Source organism: Staurois parvus, unplaced genomic scaffold (assembly GCF_062004578.1).
Source record: "Staurois parvus isolate SC_StPar_1 unplaced genomic scaffold, SC_StPar_1.0 ptg000610l, whole genome shotgun sequence".
Classification (NCBI taxonomy): Eukaryota; Metazoa; Chordata; class Amphibia; order Anura; family Ranidae; genus Staurois; species Staurois parvus.
This window is the reverse complement of record NW_028318406.1, coordinates 288,521-310,315: the sequence shown is the minus strand read 5'-3', so window position 1 is coordinate 310,315 and position 21,795 is coordinate 288,521. Positions and strand designations below refer to the sequence as shown.

At 39.6% G+C, this 21,795-nt stretch overlaps 1 protein-coding gene across 2 annotated transcripts in view; it reads left to right on the top strand.

Annotated features, from left to right (window-relative positions):
• The window catches only part of RMDN3 (regulator of microtubule dynamics 3), a 112,189-nt gene that overhangs the window by 64,948 nt on the left and 25,446 nt on the right, over positions 1 to 21,795 (top strand). For both annotated transcript variants that reach the window (XM_089693018.1, XM_089693019.1), the window contains exon 7: positions 382 to 442. In XM_089693018.1, the coding sequence (XP_089549144.1) occupies positions 382 to 442 (61 nt within the window). The remainder of the gene's footprint in view (positions 1 to 381; positions 443 to 21,795) is intronic.

The window sequence follows — 21,795 nt, the reverse complement described above, 5'->3', positions numbered from 1 at the left end:
TCCATCATTTTTAAAGCTCCTAGTGTGCATGGGACTGGACAAGATGTTGTATCTTAGCATTTTTTGAGACAAAGGGGCCACTTTTGAGACCAAAGCAGCAGTCGATCAGCAGCACTCCACCATGCCTTTGCCTTCGTTAGAGCTACAGGTCTTCAATCAGCAACACTTGCTCTGACTGCTCAGAAAAAAGTAACACAGTCATGCTATGCTATAGGTTTCAAAGTTAAAATTAATTTCTGTAATCAAATAGTATGGTGTAATGCTTAGTTTATTTTTGTATGATACTTTTTTGTTAGAAGAAATGACCACTTTTGCAGATGATATATGTTTCCATACACAGTGTGTCAGTTTTTAATGGAGACTTATCGACTCTGTCTGCAGGGAAAGAAGAAGCTGAGCATGCACTTCAGAAAGGAGGCCAGAGTGCTGAGTGCCACAAATGGTATGTGTCTTCTGTGGGAGGGGAGATTCGCAGTCCTGTCCATTCTTCAGACATAACACAGCCCTGCATACAATAATATTCAAGTTCTGCCCACACAGATTTCTTTATTTTTCTTATTCTAGGATTTACTAGTTGGTTAGCAGACAACACGTTCAGATAAGTGTGTTTTACTTTGCTATGTCACATACATTGTAGTGTGTGCTGTAGATGAAAATATGTCTTTGTTATTATATAAATGCTATACCTCAGTCTAGTTATTGGCATGGGTGCCTAATACAATCAAGGAACTCTGGGCTTCCATCCATTTACACAATTCTTTAGTGGCTTTATGCCTTGGTTAATGACCATACTTTTCCTCAAGTGGAACTTTTGGAACTGATCAATGGCCATGATCCATCTAATGTAGTTATCACTGGAAAACCTCATATAATAATTTTTCCATAGCCATGTAAAATGGCACACTGATTCTATTGCTCACTATTCCACTATATTCTTCAGCACTTTGCGGGGACAATGTACCTTTTTGGGCTTTGCACTTGTGTTTTATGTACATGTTCTAAAGCCAAATAACCATCCCTTTGTTTTGCACAAATAGTAGGAAATACGTAAGGAAATGACTAGAACAGCTCTTCTATCGTTTAAACAAAAAGTCTTAGTGGACATTTGCTAGTTGCCCAGGGTGCACATCGAATAAATCTACTGTAGTACTTTAATACACCTGTTAAATGTTAGCCTCAACTATAGCCTTTCCATAGGAGTGAATGTGGGTCCTCTAAGCATGGGTGATCCAGTCAGAAAACTCAACAGCCCCACAGTGAATATCTCTGTGGATAATTGATAGTGGATTTCAGGGGTGTATTCAACATCAAGAGTAGGAAATCTAAATAAATGTTTGATCTATGTGAAAAATCCCTGTGATTAGTGTTGCTGTAAAGAATATTCAGCAAGGAGATAGGGAGGGTGGTTAGTGTCATGGCTATTAAGCGGATCTGATGCACGATCACTTGGTGCTTTGGGACACACAAAAATTGAGTGGTTACATGTTTTTGGCTTTTGATGAATAAAAAGGATTTTACACTATGTGCAGTTTGCTCTTCTGATTTTATTGGCACCTGTATGAAGGAGTTGTGTAATTAGGAGTGTCCAGCCATGGGAGTTTAACCAAGTGTGTTTGGGTGAATGGTGGTAAATTCACCTATGATTGGACATGCACATGGATATGAAATGTATTGAAGATTGATATAGCAGATCTCTTGTATTAAGAAATGTGTTGGCTTAACTTTGAATACTCTTTAACTTTTCATTCTGGAAAATATTTGGAAACACAGGATACATTGTGATTTCATTTTTTTCAATTGTTTTGTCACTATGGATTTTGGTTTCATTTATTTTGTTTATTTTATGAAGTGATACATATTTTCTTTTATATATTTTAAAGTGGTAGTAAAGTCCATTTGTTTGTTTTACCTACAGGTAAGCCTATAATAAGGCCTACCTGTAGGTACTGTAAATATCTTCTTAACAGGCACTGTTGTGTAGCAGCCGGTGATGTCACCGGTGCATGCGCTCTGAAGGTACGGCAAACCCATTGTTCCATCAGAGCTTTGTGCCATAAACTGTGACTCCCGCTTATGTTCAGGAGTGACATCATCACGGCTCGGCCATTCAAAGGAAGACCGTGTGAAGATAGAAACCTTGTCAGCGTAGACAGCGTGCTGCTGGAGGGCTTCATTATAAGGTCCATTTTTTACATAATGTGCTAGTATGCGATGCATACTAACACATTTATAACATTGCCTTTTTTTTTAATTTTCCAGTTTAAAACCGCTTTAAAGGTACCTGTATTAAAATTACAGAAAAAATATTTAAGGAAATTATTTTTCTGTGGGTATATAAATAAATATATAAGAAATAATGCATTTGATGTAGGCTTCTTCAAAATGAAAGGAAAACCTGCATAGCTTAATCTAGATGCAGTCTTTGCTTCTAAACTGAAACTAATGAATAACTGCAAAGAAAACACATTTCTTAAAAAGCAGTTATAGAACTGCCCTACAATATTATTATTCAGTGTACACAAATAGAAGTCACAGAAGACTTGGTAAGAACAAGGATAGAAATCTACAACCTACCAGGATTTCACATGCTCACCCTCTGAGACACTAAATCTCACAGTAGGAGGGTTTCAGCAACAGAGACCGTGCTGTCAGTGCAGAAGGCAGTGGGCAGGATTAGGTGTAGCTAGTTGCTGACAAGCTACGGGTTTGTTAAATCCGCAGTGAACATGAATGAGAGTGGTAACTCTGCTCTGGATTGTGGAGCAATGCAGCATTGTTTCCAGAGCATAACACAAAGGGAAAGGTGGCGCAAAACAGAACTTGATAGTGCAGGTTAATCACCTCCCGTTCGGCTGGACGGTGGCAGTGCAGGGCCTGGTGGCCGTTTATAAACGGCCTCCCCGCCCCCTGCTCCCAGGGAGCGCGCAGCACCGCGATCCGGTGCCCGCTGTGTCCTCCGGACACAGTGGAACACTGATTGTCGAACGGGACCTTTGTGCGAGGTCCCGATCATGTGATCACTGATTGGCCAATCAGTGATCACATGCAGAGTAGTAAGCAATGATGTCACTTCTGACATCATTGCTTACTACATGTGAAATCTGTGAATGATCACAGAGGTCACATGGTACAAGGCTATTCACAGCAGCCTTGTACCATGTGACAAGCTGTGACCAATCACAGCTCTCACGGTAGTTCTCAATGGCTACAAGAATGCAGACAGAGAGAATGAGAAATGATTGCTTTTACAGCCTTTATGGGTGTAAAAGCAATCAGTGTAAAAGAAAAAAAAATGGTGACACTGTACTGCCAGGGTGACAGTATGTAAAAGAAAGAAAAAAACAAATAATATAAAGAAATAAAAATGTAAAAAAAACTGTTTAAAAATTATAATTTTTGTTTATAAACTAATTTTGGGTTATTTTTGTTTTTTCTAAAAAGATAACGGAATAATTTTTGGCCAAGATTTATGATGAAATATTATTTATTTGCAAAATTTTATAAGAAAAACACTTTTTTTCAAAATTTATGGAATTTATATTTACATAGCAAAAAAAATAAAAATCCCAGTGATGAATAAATACCATCAAAATAAAGCTTTATCTGTCTCAAAACAAAATGCTAAAAAAATCATATGGGTACAGTGTTGCATGACCGTGCAATTGTCATTCAAAATGTGATAGCACTGAAAGCTGAAAATTGGCCTGGACAGGAAGGGGGTAAAAGTGTCCGGACTTGAAGTGGTTAAAGGAAATTATTCAACATCAAGGTATACAGATAGGTACATTTGCACTCACTCACAAAGTACAGAAAGAGATTAAGCAGTGTGATCATCTGGCTGATGCACAAACTCCAGGGAACCTGTCGGTGCAAGCATGAGGCTGCTTGTGTGCATGTGAAGGCAGCTCTGACACCACAGCCTATTAGTCCCGCTGTAATCCTGCAAGCAGCTGAATGTTCTCATCCACCTCTGTGTATGATGGTTAGAACATATTTTAGGGAATCACCCTCCCCTTTCTCTGCTTAGCCATACCCTACGAGCATTACCTCCGAGATCATTGTCACTTAAAAGGCATAAGACACAATCCTCTAATCAAAGGCACTCAAATGTACTGTATGTGTATATAAACTAAAATATTTACAGTGTACATATATTAAAAATGATGTAAGATAAAAATACTATAATAGACTTGCAAGTATGCCATATGTTAAACATTAGTAATAATTCCATTAAAACATATACACAGCAGTTCTTACAATTTTGGGGATAGATGCTGTTAAATCATTGTGGGGTATAGTGCACTCTATGTAGACATTTGGTCTGGATTCATTTATCCCTAGAGGAGAGAACCAGCTTTGGGCAATTTTCAAGGCAGTCTTCCCATTCCTCTATGTCTTAAATGGGAATACCTGTTTTCCACTGTTCCTATAACTTCTCAATATTAAGCGAGTCTATACAGAGAAGGAAAACAGGATCAGCTTGAAGTATAGGCAAATGTGGAGGCTGAGACTGAGCAGCATGGCATAGCTGATAGTACCTTAATAACATCTATCTAGGTAAGTGGAAATTAGAAGTTAAATTCTAAAATGTAGGTATAGTTCCACTGGACATTTATTTCTTGGAGGGTTTTGTTTTCAAAACGTGCCCATAAATGGGGGTCAGGAATAGTTTTAAAATGAGACAAAAGGGGTTCTCCCATAAGGGCTGAAAAGGAGACCAACAATTAAGTTTGTGAAATCTCCTAGTTGGACCTGGAAGCCTTGTATGAGCTATGACCTCTAAAAACTAAATTACTCCGTTCTGAGACGGATCTCAAAAAGACAGCTTTCAAACACACAGGAATGTTTGCTAAAGATTTTCAAACCACCATCTAACTTGTAACCAACACCACAGCCCAGAAGTAAGATTAAGAGTTTGGTAAGGCCAACCCTCCCTTTGGACAGGTAAATATAAGGTAGGTTTCACTAATCTCAGGAGGGCACAATTTCATTTGAATGTTTAAACATTATCCACATCTCTGAAGAATGCCCTTGGTATCCAGGTAGGACAGTTTGGAAAAACATAATGAAATCATGTATTATAATAATAATAATAATAACATTTAGGCAGGAACATTTATAGGAGTTTAACACGACCCATTAGGTTAAGTGAAAGATTATTCCAAGAAGCATGTTTCTCTTGAAGTTGCAGCAAAATAGGATGCAGATTAAGGGTATAGAGGCTCCAGTCACACCCGGATATCCATGTATTTTAATTTGTTAACCCACTTAAGTGGGTAGGAAGGACACCACAGCCTTTGCTTGGGGGTTTAATGGGGAAAGGACAGATTTAGACCAAGTAATATGTTTTCCAGAGAAGGCACCAACGACATTAAATATATCCAGTGTAGCTTGAAGAGAGGGGCATCATGTAGATATAAAAGGACATAATCTGCATAATGGGACAGTTTTTCCTCACTCATTCCTGTCATTAAGCCCTGTGTTGACAACGAGGCCCTCAATAGAATGGATAAGGGTGCATGTGTAATCATTTTTTCAATTTAAACCCAAAGCCATATCTATGTAATTCCTCCCAAAGATAGGCCCACTCTACTGAGTCAAATGCCTGTGTGCATTTCTGTGTTTTATTTCTTTTCTTCAATCAAGCCTTTCTCTACATCTCTGGGTAGGCATTGTCACTTTCATTACATACATCTGGCTTGTGAGTACCATGTCCAGTCCCTGCTAGTTTGGACATTGCGGAAATAGCCTGGAAATGACCTTTGGACACTCTGTACCATGTGGGGCATGTTCCAGACTCCGCTCTGCTTAAAGTTATAGCTGTTTCCAGTTCCAAAGCCTCTGGCATTGACTTAGCATTTTGCCCTGCCTCTGAAGACTTAATGAGTGGGCTAGTCAGGCCAACCATCAGGAGCTACCTAAATTGCATAGGTCAGTGGGCGCCTTAAATCCCTGTTCCTGTAATTTTTCTGCGAAAGGGTTTAACACTGTGGGCCCGAGAACTGATATAATCTGCTGGGCAGAGTGTTGCACATGTGCACTCTGCTTTCTCTTTCCTACCATAAGGCTTTCAGAAATCCTATCCCTGCTGCTTGTAAGAGCTGTGTGAAACTTTGATCTTCAGTTTGTTTCTGTTGCCTATCTACCATGATTTCGGTCACCTTCAGCTATCTTACTCTCACCTGCTGCCAACTATTTGAGTTTCCTGAGCATCTGAGACGTTGACTTTTACCTTGAGCCTATATGTTGTCATACTGCCACATGGTAGAAACTGAGGGAGCCATTCTGCTGTATCGGGTGCCCCCAGCTCACTTTGTACTGACAAGTCGGTACCCAAATCGGCAATCTGAAGTCATGTTGCTTTCAGCTCTTGGAGTCTATTCGGTACTCTAAGTCCTCTTGAGCTCTGTCAGTTGTAGCTGCATCCTCTTCACTTTCAGCTGAGGTCTATATCATGGTCAGTCAAGACTTATAGCCCAAATCACCCAGTTATTTACTTATAGTATGCTTCCATGCCCTCTCCTGCAGACCCTATATCCTAATCGCCCATTGCCTTTGCTGCTTCTGAGCCATCAGCCTCAGACCCTTTCAAATTCTGAGTCGCTCAATTGTTTGACCCCTAAGTAGTCATGGTCTACTGCTTTTATTCCAAATTAAAGGAAACAATTTAGGCCCTTTTTGATGCAGTACGCATAACACTTTTTTTCTTTGCACTTTTCCAACTATTTCTCTATGGAGATGAGAAGCATCCAGAGTTATTTTTAGTCCCCAGCAGTTTGTTCCATTTGCCCAGTTTCTGTCCAGACCTCTTGACTGCCAACATTCTGGAGTGGGACAATTCATTCCGATCTCTGGAAAGACTAATTAGTTTGTCATCAAGGACCAGGCTTGCTGGCTTGAGAATCTAGCCATGGAGTTGGAAGGTCTTCCTTGTCAACCTTGTGAGGATTCTTGTGGTGTATGCCACCCTGTTGCGCTGGGGAGGAGCATTGATGTGGAGGACTTGGTCCTCAGATGAGTCTCTTCCTCCTGATCAACATCTTGGAGCTTCGACTGATCGGTCAGGGCATGATGTGGTGTGCTGCTTGGGCTTTTTGTTGCCAGGCACCTGTTCACACATTTCCTAAGTTCTACCAGTTTAGACATTTTGACCTCATCAGATGCCAAGTGTTGGTCCTTCAAGTGGCTTTTTGAACAGCAAGTCATACCTGGTTCTGTTGAATTTTCTTGGGGCTTATACTGTTTGTTTACTGTGTTCCCACAGTTGGACTTCTATTAAACCAGAGATTTAAAGAGATTTAATTTGTCCTTCAATGGTCAAGAAAGAAAAATGGATTTTTATACTGGCTGTAAATATCATTACTCCCCCCCCCCCCCTTTAAAAGATTTCAGTTTGTTTTTCAATTGAGTTTTACAGTTTATAGGTCACATTAAATGTGTAAAAAGTTTTGAAATTATTTATCTTTGTCTCATTTTTTTACATCACAGAAACCTGACATTTTACCCGGGGTGTGTAAACTTTTTATATCCTCTGTATCTGTTTTGTACACATACACGTTTAGCTCCTACTTGACATACAACGTATTGCCCCTGTGTGAGCATGTTTTTTTTGTGATCTTTTGAGTCTAATCAATTATTATTATTTTGCACTTTTAATGTACGTAACGTTCTGTTGTTTTTGTATTTGGTGCCAGAACTTACACAGATTTTAAAAAAAGCTTGCACTTAAAGCAATATTAAACCGCAAACCCAACATTTATTGTATTGCAGCTTACCAGTTCTTAGATGTGATGGCTGCATTAGTTTTTTATTTTTTTTAGGCTTTCTTCTATATTCATCTGGTGATCCAAACAGTAAGCCTATTGTTTTCAAAGGAACAATCTATCTTGCAGTTACAGGGATGATCATGAGACAAACCATTGAATACTGTCACTGGTGCTTACAATGATCAGAATTTATTTAATTATGTGTTAAAACTGTATCCCAAAAAGGTAAACTGTCTACTTCAACTGCTTGTAAATATTACATTGTTGGTTTGGGGTTTATTACCACTTTAATTTGTAAATATGTTTGCATTGCTCTGTACCAGACAGGTGCACTTTTTTATCTACAGTTTTATTCACAGTTCTATCTACAGTTCATCAAACGGGAATTTCTTTTAAATGCCATTTTGTTTTTAGATTGTGTAGAACATGAAATAACTTTTATAAGAAGTGTTCCTAAAAGAAAGCCTTGTCTGTACTGAAAAACCTGAACAGCCTCACAGATACTTTGCATAGTTTTCATTTTCAAAGATAGATTTGGCTAGGGAATAAAGTCATAACAGGATTTGTCTGTCTTACTAACAGATCAACCAGACACGTTATGGTGAGGTAGGTTAAAATAAACCAAAAAGCCAAAAGGCAGGCCTTCTTAAAGCGGAAGACGTCTGTAGATCTCAATTCTAGCACAGATCCTACAAATAAGGGGCTTATTTCTCATTTTAGGATAATGGGTGGAGCCATGCAAATCATTCTTTATGATTCTTTGTGGCCAACTGCATATACACTCTGTCTTACTAAATACACAGCTTGATACCACTGGTACATATAACAGCCCAAAGTTCAACAGAGATTGTGAAAAGGAAATGCTGTTTACTAAACACACATGATTTTCATGCTGAGAAAGTGGTTCCAGTTTTATACATATACAGATGGGTATCCCTCAGTTTTATACATACTTTACACAGATGGATATCCTTCATTCTTATACATACAAACATCCTTCATTTTTATACATAGCCAGATTGATACCTTCATTGTTATACATACACTGATCGACATCCTTCATTCTTATACATACAAAGATTGATATCCTTCAGTATTATACATAGACAGTCGACATCCTTCACAACATCCTTCATTTATACGTAAACAAATTGATAGCCTTCACTTTTATACATACACAAAATAATATCTTTCATTCTCATACATATAGATTTATATCTTTCATTCTTATACATACACTGATTATTATCCTTCATTCTTATACATACAAAGATTAACATCCTTCAGTTTTATACATACACAGATTGATATCTGTCATTCTTGTACATACACTGATATCCTTCATTCTTTTATGTACACAGATTAATATCCTTCTCCTTTCTACATACACAGATTGAGATCCTTCCGTATTCTACATACACATATTGATATTTTTCAGTACTATCCATACACAGATTGATATCCTCCAGTTTTATACCTACACAGATCGACTTTCTTCACTCTTATACATAAACAGACTGATAGCCTTCACTCTTATACATACACAGATTTATATCTTTCATTCTTATACATACACTGATTAACATCTTTCATTCTTATACATACAAAGATTAATATCCTTCAGTATTATATATACACAGATTAATATCCTTCATTCTTATACATACGCTGCTTAATAACCTTCATTCTTATACATACGCTGATTGAACGCCTTCATTCTTTTATGTACACAGATTAATATCCTTCACCTTTATACATACACAGATTGAGATACTTCAGTACTATACATACACGGATTGATATCCTTCATTCTTTTATGTACACAGATTATTACCTTTCATCTTTATACATACACAGATTGAGATCCTTCATGCTTATACGTACACAGATTGATAATCCTTCATTCTTTTATGTGCATAGATTAATAATCCTTCATTCTTTTATGTGACAGATTATTATCCTTCATTCTTATACATACACAGATTAATATCCTCCACCTTTATACATACACAGATTGATATCCTTTACTCTGATACATATACACACTGATACACTGAACATTTCTACTAATCCAAATTGATGTTCCTTAAGTGAATGTAAATTTAATGTAAATGTAATCAGGATCTGAATTAATATTGCTCTTAATAAATATTCCAGGGCATCTCACAGATTCTCTGAAGAAAACATTTGCAGAAAGTTCCGTTCGACTCACACACAGGAATAATCACAGCTGCAATGTTTTCATTCTTGTAATACAGCCACAAAACAAGAGACTGCTAATGTAGAGCAGATGTGAACACCCAACTACTGCATGCAGGCTGAGCCTATATCAGATAAGAGCCAAATGTGTAGAATTTCTCTGAGATGTGGCACGAATTTTGGCTTCTGGATGTAACGATGAACCTACAATGGATGTTTTTGGCTGATTTAAGTGCCATATAGTGACCCGAGATTGATTCACTACATTTTAAAAGCGGGTGCATCTCTTTGATAACACAATTGTGTGACTGATGCCTTCCTTATTAGGATGTAAAGTGGTATTAAACTAAAAATTAAAAATGTAATACAGTACATTGCAGCCTACCAGTCATTAGATGTGGTGGCTTCATCAGTTTTATTTTCTCGGCTATTTTTCCTTGTTTTCACTTGGCGATCTGCCAGTAACACACCACCTCTATTAGAATGCCTATACTCTGGGCGAAGGAACAGCAGAAACACCTTTAGACAACATTGTCAGCCTGAGGAATGGACAGTGCTGGATGAGCTAGCAGATTTAGATACACTAACAAATTGAAGCCAATATTCAGCTAACACATTATAAACAGTTACAGCAATAGTTGTGTTTCTTTTGGAATAAAGGTTTTACACAGGGATTTTTTTCAGCTGGAACATGTTAGAGTTCCAGTAGTTTAGGTAACAAAAACATAGACAAAATGTTTGGGACTTTAAATATGGCTCCCAGGAGATCATATAAAGGAACAAGCATCAAACTTCTCTAAAAAGAATCATATTTTTATTATACAAACAATTATTTCACTCATTGAAATGTGTAGGGAATGTTTCCAGTCAGCAATTCAAAACATCAAATTGACATGCTTGTTGTAAGATGTTGTAACAGTATGCATCCTAATATGAAATGATCACACAACATCTCCAAAATATGCCTCTTCTTAACCAATGACACCACAAAGCTTCTGATTCACTCTCTGGTTATCTCTTGCCTTGACTACTGCAACTCCCTCCTCATTGGATTACCTTTACCTAGACTTTGCCCCCGTCAGTCCATCATGAATGCTGCTACCAGACTCATCTACCTTACCAACCATTCAGTGTCTGCTACTCCTCTCTGCCAGTCCTTTCATTTCACTCACCCAATGAATTAAATTCAAAATACTAACAATAATTTACAAAGCCTTCCATGACTCGGCCCCCAGCTACATCACTAACCTAGACTCCAAATACCAACCAAATCGATCCCTTTGTTCCTCTCAAGTCCTCCTGCTCTCTAGCTCCTATGTCACCTCCTCCCATGCTCACTTCCAGGACTTTTCCTGAGCATCTACCATCATAGGGAACTCCCTACCCCAATCTATCTATCTCCACTTTCAGGCGATCCTGAAAACCTTTTCTTTAGAGAAGCCTATTCCACTTCCACCTAACATCTGTATTACTACTTTCTTTATCAGCTTACCCCTCCCAGTTATTACCTTTTGTATCACTTGACCCTCCCTTTTAGGTTGTAAGCTCTAACAAACAGGGCCTTCTGATTCCTCCTGTATTGAAATGTATTGTAGCTGTATTGTCTGCCTCTACTTTAAAGCGCTGAGCAAACTATTGACCCTGTATCAATCCTGTATAATAATACTCTATGGTCTACGCGTTTCATATACCAAGCCGCCTCATAATCTTAGATGCATTATACATCACCATCAAAAAGGTATGCTAAATTTAATCAAGCAAAACATAATAAAATATCCCCAAGTATGCATTATATATATATATATATATATATATATATATATATATATATATAAATAAAAATTCAAATAAACACAAATTCTAAGAGAAGAAAAACCAAACAAGGCTCCATGCACACGGGGAGGTTTAATAACGCTAGTAACGTTAGCTCATTTAAAGTCACGTTAAAACGTGAGTTTTTCAGCATTTTTGTAATAGCCTTTTGCTGCATTTTTTCATGTTTTCTCGCGTTTGCGGTTTTTAGCATTTTTAGAGGGTTTTTTTACCCCCTAATTTTTTTTAAGTAAAAAAAAAGTCCAAAAATGCTGGTTTACCACGATTTACTGTGTTTTTCAGCGTTAGAGCATATTTACATCTAAAAAAAAGTCCTCTAGAAACCCACAAGCCCTGGGTTTTTTCCAGCCAAAAAATATCCCAGCCAAAAAACATTGATTACAGTCTGTGTGCATGAACACATAGGATAACATACTGGGGAGTTTACTGGCTGTAGAACCTCAAAAGCCAAAAACAGCCGCTGTAAAAACGTCCACTGTGCATGAGGACTAAGGCATATTTACTGAAAAAAATATGTGAGCCTTATATTATGTAATTTATGGATTTGTGGGGGATTTTTTGCCTACCCTCTATTGTATGTGACATCTTTAGCCAGCTCTCTGGTAGCGTGTGCCCACCATTGAGACGCAGATGTATCCCCCGACCCATGTCCAGGCATTCTTATCATCTTCTGGGAATTTCCTGTTCCTTCCTCCCTATGGACGGGTGTGGGTGACACTTCCTCCCTGGATTGGATAAATAGTTGGTGTCCTTTCTCCACTGCACTCCATACTGAAGTGCGTGATGTAAAGTGGATATGATATAATGCAATTTCCTGGCTGCCGTTACTTCGGCTTTGCGCTCCAGCTTGGTGTATAAGACGTCTATGACAAGATCAGTTCCTGTTTGTGTGAAAGGTACTGTTACATAGTTAGTCTGGCTGAAAAAAGACAAAAGTCCATCCAGTTCAACCGTTAAAAAAAAAAAAAAAAAGATGTAACCCTATACCCACAGTTGATCCAGAGGAAGGCAAAAAAATTTGCTCCTGCAGGGAAAAAAAATGTCTTCCTGACCCCCGAGAGGCAATCCGATATTCCCTGGATCAACTTTACCTATAAATGTTAGTATCCAGTTATATTCTGTGTATCTAAGAAAGAATCCAGGCCTTTTTTAAAGCAATCTACTGAGCTGGCCAGAACGACCTCTTAAGGGAGTCTATTCCACATTTTCACAGCTCACACCGTGAAGAAACCTTTCCGTGTTTGGAGTTTAAATTTCTTTGCCTCCAGACGTAAAGAGTGCCCCCTTGTCCTCTGTGATGACCTCAGGGTGAATAGCTCTACACCGAGTTCATTATATGGACCACTGATATATTATACATGTTGATCATATCCCCCCCTTAATCTCCTCCTCCTCAAGAGAGAATAAATTTAGTTCCTCTAATCTTTCCTCATAGCTGAGCTCCTCTATGCCTCGTATCAGTTTGGTTGCTCTTCTCTGTAGTTTCTCCAGTTCCCCAATGTTCTTTTTGTGAGTTGATGCCCAAAACTGAACTGCATATTTCAGATGAGGTGTTACTAATGATTTGTACAGGAGTAAAATGATATCTCTCTCTCTGGAGTCTATACCTCTTTTAATACAATAGAGGATTTTGCTCGCTTTAGAAACCGCAGCTTGGCATTGCATGCCATTATTAAGCTTGTGATCTACCAGAACTCCCAGATCCTTTTCCACCATTGATTCCCCCAGTTGTACTCCCCCGTGCTGTAAAATCCTTGACTACCTAATGTTCAAATTCTTAATCAAATTATGCGATTAGTGGTCCAGTATACCCCAAGTAAAATACTTGTGATGGAAGACGTCAGTGTAACGTGATACCTATGCAAAGGTGAACTCTCCTCAATGGGATCATTCTGACCTAAATAATGGGGTTCAAGTCTGTATTCTCACAGATATATGGCATAGAAATTACCCAGAGGCTTTGTAATACTTCTGTCTTTCATCATCTCATAAGCCTTTGTTTAGCACTGGCATGGAATTTGGCTCCAAAGATTTCTTGTCTTGATTCATGCAGTTAAAATCTTAACACAGGGTACAGCGGGTATAGAAAAGAATTGCTCCTCTGCATTAAGCCCATATAACAGTTATTATCAAGCAAGGAAAAGAACACCACTCTGTTCCTTCTATTGCTCCTTTTAATGTGGATGCTAAATTATTGTCGAAAAAACCTGGATGTAAATCCTGAAAGGTCATTAGCACAGCAATATATGTAGGTGAGTCGCTCCTGACTCAGTGTCAGGGGTCTGATTATGGGGTGTCTGCAGGAAAAGTTATCTCTCTATGCAGATGACACCCCTATGTACAGGAAACACACGTACGTAACATTGAGAGCTGTATAACAGATCTTTGACTTCTTCCCTGGATTTTCTGGTTTCAGGATAAGCTGGGATTTGTTACAAACTGACCCAGCAGCAAAGAAGACTGTCCTAAATCCTAACTGCACTGGGTTCACTGGAGTGCTAATCTCTCAAGATTCAGCTAGGTTCCTGGTTGTCAATCAGCTCACCCATACTTGCACCTCATTAAATAAATCTTCTTAAAAACTCTGTTTCCTCCCCCTCCTACCTATGTTGTATACTGCTGGTAAAAAATATTTTGTAAAATACCTTATTTATATCCGTTCCAGTCTGGTCATTTGATGTAGAAGCTCTGGGTCCCCCGTGTCATGAGTGGCTGCTGCAGGGGAAAGGAGGGTGCACTGACAATAGATGGAGAATGGAAGTTGGTGGGCAACATCACAGCTCCCATAATTCAGTCCAATTGTAGAGCGCTCCATGACATGAGACCCGGAGCTTTTGCATCACGTGACCAGATTGAAGTAAGTTATTTACACAGATCGTTTTGGTTTTTTTTTTACCAATGGTATATAGCATAGGTAGGAGCAGAGGGTAAGCAGTGTTTTTCAGTAGATTTATATAAATTTACTTCCCTTTTAAAGTGTATGTTTAGCCAAAAGGTCTCTCCTTAAGGCCACATTAACACCTGAGCGTTTTGTAGCACGAAGCTCTAAAACGCTTAGAGAGAAAAAAAAAATCAATATTACTCTATGAAGATGGTTCACATCTCCACTCCAAGTCACCTGAAGCAGAACGCCTAAAGCTCAAAAAAGTTTTGGAGCTACTTCTATAGCTCAAATCAAGCAGATATGCATGTTTTTGTCACATTTTTATTCCCATAGAAAAGAATAGACACGCGCAGTTGGCACGTTTTTGCATGCTACCTTGCGTATTAACGATTTTCTGCTCAAATGAAATAATGTTTTACAAAGGTAATAATATATGAATAAATAAATGTAAAATAAATCAAATAAATACACAAACAAATAAAAAAAATGATCATAAACAAATAACCCCTATCCTTAAGAAAGAAATACATTATTATTATTATTATTTTATTATTAATAATAATAAACACCCGAACAAAAAAATACAATAATAATTATAATAATAAATTATTATGTTATTACTTTTTTAGATTTTAGGGGGTTAAGGTTATGGGTTAATTATTATTAGTTTATTATTACAAGTATTTATTTATGATTATTTTAATAAAATAAATAGAAAAAAAACCCAAAATAATAAATGAAATACTAAAAATAAATAAATAATAATAAATAAAATATCCCAACCCAAACCCTAATCCTAACCCTAACCTAACCTTAACTCTAACCCCTTATCCTAATAAAAAACAAAATAATAATAAACGAATAATAAAAATAAAAAAACTAAAAACTAAAAAAACAGAAAAACCTAGCAACAAATGATGCAATAGATGATATTTTTCTCTCTACAGCTAATAAAAAAGCCAAAGCTCAAAAAGAGCTTAAAACACTGTATAAAAACGAGCAAAAATCGAGGTAAAATATGCATGAAAAAGCGCACTAAAAACGCTACGCTCAGATGTGAATGGAGCCTAAGGCTCGTTCACACTGCTGCAACCCCAGTGTCGTGCGATTTCCAGTGTGACTATGCATTGTGACTGGTTTGTGACTTTCATTCAACTCTGTGGCCCTCAAGTTTCATGAAAGTTGCATTAAACTAGTGCAGGAACCTTTAAACATCACTGCAGCTTGTGTCACATTGATCGGAACAGCTGCAATTGAAATAAATAAGTTTTCAATTGTCATGCAACTTTGTGTCGCAAGTCACAGCAGTGTGAAGCGGGGCTGATTCTTGTCCTTGTGACAAACTGGTTACCCTTACATCCTGTCTGTTAAAACGAACATCAATACAGAAAGAACTAAGGGAAGACTAGAGCATTCAGCTTTTTCTTGCTGTTTCTCTGTCTATTTATTTGGCAGATCCATGATGATTTCTCCCCATGCCCAGTCCTTGTTTGTATCACCACTATCACCAAAGTTGTCATACAGGTGTAGGACAGACATCTAGTGCACACTTGCTACTAGCCAGAGTGTTTTAATGGATGCTGCTGCTTACTTTATCATTGACATGTACTGGAGCGCTGTAGGTAGGCGGCTAGTGAGGAGGTCGAGGGGAAAAGTGATTTTACTACTAAGCGAGTATTGGATGGATGGATAGATAAATGGAATATGAAGATTGGGGGGGCTCAGATTATTACTGATATTGCTACTATGGTATGATGTATATTTTTTGTTTGTAAGAAACTAATAAAGAGTAATTTTAAAAAATCATTAGCTATAGTGTACATGTCTCAGTATGTAATATTTTCAGCCATGTGTTCTAATGTTCATTTACTGTAAGTAAAATGCTGTGGAGTGCGCCTCTAATAGGAGCCTGTTGAGGACATTGATTTACCAAACATCTACCCTTAAAACTTACATCTATGTTTATAAGAATTGTTCCTTGGGCTGTTGTTTGGTTACTGAATAGGCATGCCAGCAAATTCATACTGGCACAAATAAAACAAAGGCCCCCTGTGTCCTATGAAAATGTCAGTGTTCCATCACCTGTCGCCTCCAAACAGATGTGGAGCGTTTTGGGGATCCCACATAAATTCAGTTAATACCACCTGCCCAAGAGTTTGGTAACAGCACACACTTTATTACTAGCCTCTCTGCGGTGTTTTATGGGTACGAGGTCTGCAGCTTGTGTTAATATACAGTGATGAAGTAACTTCCCAATGCTTTGTTTTACCTTCCAGCCTTGGCTGATGTTGTCGAAACACACTTCAAGTATAGTGTGCTTTTCTGAATAAATTATAATTCATTCATTTGCAATAAAAATGATTAATCCATACAATCTAACAATAATCCTAATGTATGTTGTGACAAATGTTAAGGTGCAGTTTATCTAGGCTATTTTTTTTATTATATTCATTTATATTTAATTGTATTTGTATACAGTTGCAGTTCTTGTTATCAGTGCCCTGCTGTATTGATTTACAAATATAGAAGCTCTGCAAACTCTCCAAACACGGAAAGGTTTCTTCACAGTGAGAGCTGTGAAAATGTGGAATAGACTCCCTCAAGAGTTGGTTCTGGCCAGCTCAGTGGATTGCTTTAAGGCCTGGATTATTTCTTAGATACACAGAATATAACTGGATACTAACATTTATAGGTAAAGTTAATCCAGTGAATATCTGATTGCCTCTCGGGGGATCAGAAAGGAATTTTTCTTCCCTGCAGGAGCAAATTGGATCATGCTTTGCTGGGTTTTTTTCCTTCCTCTGGATCAACTGTGGGTATAGGATTAGAACTTTTTTTGTTTTTTTTTTATTTAATGGTTGAACTGGATGGACTTTTGTCTTTTTTCAGCCAGACTAACTATGTAACTGTCAGTATGAGTTAGGCCTTGTTCAGATGGGCGTACTATACTGTATGCCTGTGCGAGGGCCATGTTTGCCCACATGGGGATACACGAGTACATTCCTGTGTTGGCAGTCCCACTCATTTCTATTGGGACGCAGCAGTTGCTTCCAATTTAACATCCATATGGGTGCAGGTGTATGGCCCCGAACTCATGCTGTCTGCATTCAGGACTGCACACCCATACTTGCACTCCTGTCAAATTGGGAGCAACAGCAGACGTTGAATTGAAATGAATGGAGCTGCCTGCAAGAAGATTCACAGAACACCTGTGCATTGCTGTTTGGGCAAACATGGTCCTCGCACAGACATAAGCTATAGTACACCTGTGTGAACAAGGTCTTAGTTTAGGGCAGTGATGGCGAACCTTTTTGAGCCCGAGTGCCCAAACTGCAACCCAAAACCAACCTATTTCTTTCAAAGTGCCAACACTGCAATGAAACCTGAATATCGAGCTTTTGGTTTAGAAAAAACAACTCGTACAGTAGTGCAAACTAATTAACAGTACAGGGATGACCAGAGACTGCGGACAGTACAGGGATGACCAGAGATTGCGGACACAGTACAGGGATGACCAGAGACTGCAGACACAGTACAGGGATGACCAGAGACTGCAGACACAGCACAGGGATGACCAGAGACTGCGGACACAGTACAGGGATGACCAGAGACTGCGGACACAGTACAGGGATGACCAGAGACTGCGGACACAGTACAGGAGATGACCAGAGACTGCGGACATGGTACAGGAGATGACCAGAGACTGCGGACACGGTACAGGGATGACCAGAGACTGCAGACACAGTACTGGGATGACCAGAGACTGCAGACACAGTACAGGAGATGACCAGAGACTGCAGACACAGTACAGGAGATGACCAGAGACTGCGGACACAGTACAGGAGATGACCAGAGACTGCGGACACAGTACTGGAGATGACCAGAGACTGCGGACAGTACAGGGATGACCAGAGACTGCGGACACAGTACAGGGATGACCAGAGACTGCGGACAGTACAGGAGATGACCAGAGACTGCGGAAAGCACAAGGATGACCAGAGACTGCGGACAGTACAGATGACTGCTGACCTTTGGGGAGGGAGGGGGAGCGGGTACCTGAATTTGACAGGTACCCGCTCTTACTTCCGCAGAGTTTTTTTTTTTATCTTACCTGTTCCTTTATCCAGCCGCGCGCTGTCTTCCCGGCTTCTGTAGTGTGGGCGCTCGTTGGACAGCCGGATGCCCAGTGCGCATGCGCGAGAAGCGCTGCGCTTTGTGATTGGTCCGGCGGCTTCTGGGATCTGTCATGTGTCCCAGGTACCGCCTTACCATTCACAAAGAGCACTGCTTCTTGCGCATGCGCACTTGGGACCCGGCTGTCACGCACACTACAGAAGCCGGGAAGACAGCGCGCCGCTGGATAGAGGGACAGGTACGGTCCCACTGCAGAGCTGAGCGGCCGGCCCGGTATTCTGACACGGCGGCGGTGGAAATACCGGACCGGCCGCTCTATATTCGCTCCATAAGACGCACTGACATTTTCCCCCCTTTTTTGGGGGAAAAAAGTGCGTCTTATGGAGCGAAAAATACGGTATTCTCCTGGCGTGCCCACAGATAAGGCTCGGCGTGCCGGCTGTGGCACGCGTGCCACGGGTTCGCCATCACTGGTCTAGGGTCACACCTATGCGTTTTCCATTGCATTTTGCAGAAACGCACAGCAGTCCATTTAATATGATTTCCTATAGGACAGGTTCATGTCTCTGCGTTTTCACCCAGTGCGTTTTTTGGAAAGGGTCAGGGACTTTTTTAAATTGAAAACATTACGTTTGTGGTTCAATAGACTTCAATGGAGAAGCTGCAGAAAAGCATGTAGTGTGTTTTTATGTGTTTTTGATGCATTTTGCGTTTTATTCTACCCAGCAACAAGTTTGAAAAAAAGCATCAAAAACATGTCAAACACGTATGTGCAAAAAGGCAAAACGGACTGCAAAAAGCACTGCAGAAACGGATGAAACGCAAACTGTATAGGTATGAACCTAGCCTTAAAAAGGACATTTTCCCCTTTCACTAAACTTCACTACAGCATGCAGCTCTGCGTTCTGATATGAAATCCTCTTACGTTCGTTAGTTACAAGAGAAGTTTTGCCAAAGCTCCAGAGTCAGTTAGTAGTCGTCTAAAGCTTGCTGTCAGCTGTCATCACAGAACCTCTCCAGGTTCTGGAAGGATCCTGACCATATTGTTCGGATCTACCCAGCTGCCTGATTGAAGGCTGGTTCCAGCTCTCAGAGCGAGGCTGAGAGCCACAGCCAGCTGCATCCATCCCCTCACCAGTCCGACGCTCCAGTGAGCACTGCTCCAGTCACCACTTTCTGCTCAGAGCTGTCTGAGGACTGAGCAATCAGCGGTCATGTGATCACTCAATTCTTGAGCTTGGAGCTGGCAGGGGACAGCTTCAGCAATACACCAATGCTACAGAATGGAGTTGAGTATGTATGTTGTTTTGAAAACTCCAAACTTTTCCTTTAACAGCTTCCTGGCTTCCCTATAGCAGAAATACTGTTACAGGGCGGTATGGGTGTGCAAAATATAATATATATATGCCCCCACCCGGACCACCATTCGCGGCCACGGCGTTCAATCACCGGGTCCTGGTCTGGTTCTCCGACGGAGAGGAGAACTGTTTTGTTTACTAACAGTTCTCCTCCCTGTCAGCTCGTGCACACTGCTTTGGATGGCTGTGAACAGCACAGCCATCCAGAGCAGTGTGATTATAGTGAAGCACACTGACAGGGCCCCCTATGTAGAACACTCCCAGCATACAGTTAACCCTTTGATCGCCCCTCATGTTAATCCCTCTTTGCATACAGTTAACCCTTTGATCGCCCCTCATGTTAACCCCTTCCTCCCTAGTGCCATTAGCACAGTGTCAGCGCTTTTTTTTAGCACTGATCACTGTACTGGTGTCACTGGGGATGTCAGGGACACCAAGTCAATGCCCCCCAGTGTCAGAATGTCCACCGCAGTCCTGCTATAAGTTGCTGATCGCCGCCATTACTAGTAAAAATAAAATCCCAGTATCTATACCACCATTTGTAAACGGTATAACTTTCACGTAAACTAATTAATTTACACATATTGGGGTTTTTTTCTTAGCAAAGGCATGTAGCAGAATACATTTTGCCGTAAATTTATGACGAAATTTGATTTTTTACATTTTCTTACAGGACATCTTTAATAGCAAAAAGTCAAAAATACAGTTTTTTTCTCAAAATTGACGGTCTTTTCTTTTTATAGCGAAAAAAATAAAAACCGCTCAGGCGATCAAATACCACTGAAAGAAAGCTCAATTCGTGGGAAAAAAAGGACATAAATTTTAATTGGGTGAAGCGTTGCATGATCGCACAATTGTCAGTTAAAGTAAATGCAGCGCCGTAACCCAAAAAATGGCCTGGTCATGAAGGGAGGTAAATCCTCTGGAGGGCAAGTGGTTAAACAAATGTTCTTTGCTTTTACTTATAATTGTTTTGTTCCATATTTCTAGTTAAGTGGGGCACTGGTGATGTAACCAGGTCCTCACAGGTACATCCTGGGAAGACTACGTCACCAGTGCCTTCATCCTCAGATGATGTACGCTGTCACATGTCCCAGGCGACAGACCTAGAGTTCCAGGCAGAAGGGAAATGGATTCACCTGCCCTTAGTGAAAACAATCATCATGAGAATAATAGGAAGGAACGATAAAATAGGGTATGCAAAGAACAAAAAGCCAGCGATAATCTATATGTATCTGTTTGTAGAGTTCCTTGGGATGTACTAACCGGGACTTTTAATTTTCAAAGTTATAGAATTTTATTACATGAGCAGCATAGTATAGGAAATATGTAGGTATCACTATAATTTGGAATAATTCCTTTGTAGGTAACTGTCAGGCCCATACTCTTGTTATTATTCAGGATTTATATAGCGCCAACAGTTTGCGCAGTTTTGCTCCATTCTCTTCCTTGTGTGTCATGGCAGACAGCTGAAAGCCATGTTTAATGTTGAAGCATTTAAATAGTTACCTCTTTATACATAATCTGTAGTCTAAGCAGTTTAAAGCTGAACTCCAGGCATGGTCCAAATTTCATACTTACATTGGTCCATCTTGGGACTGGGGAGATCGCAGTGATCACT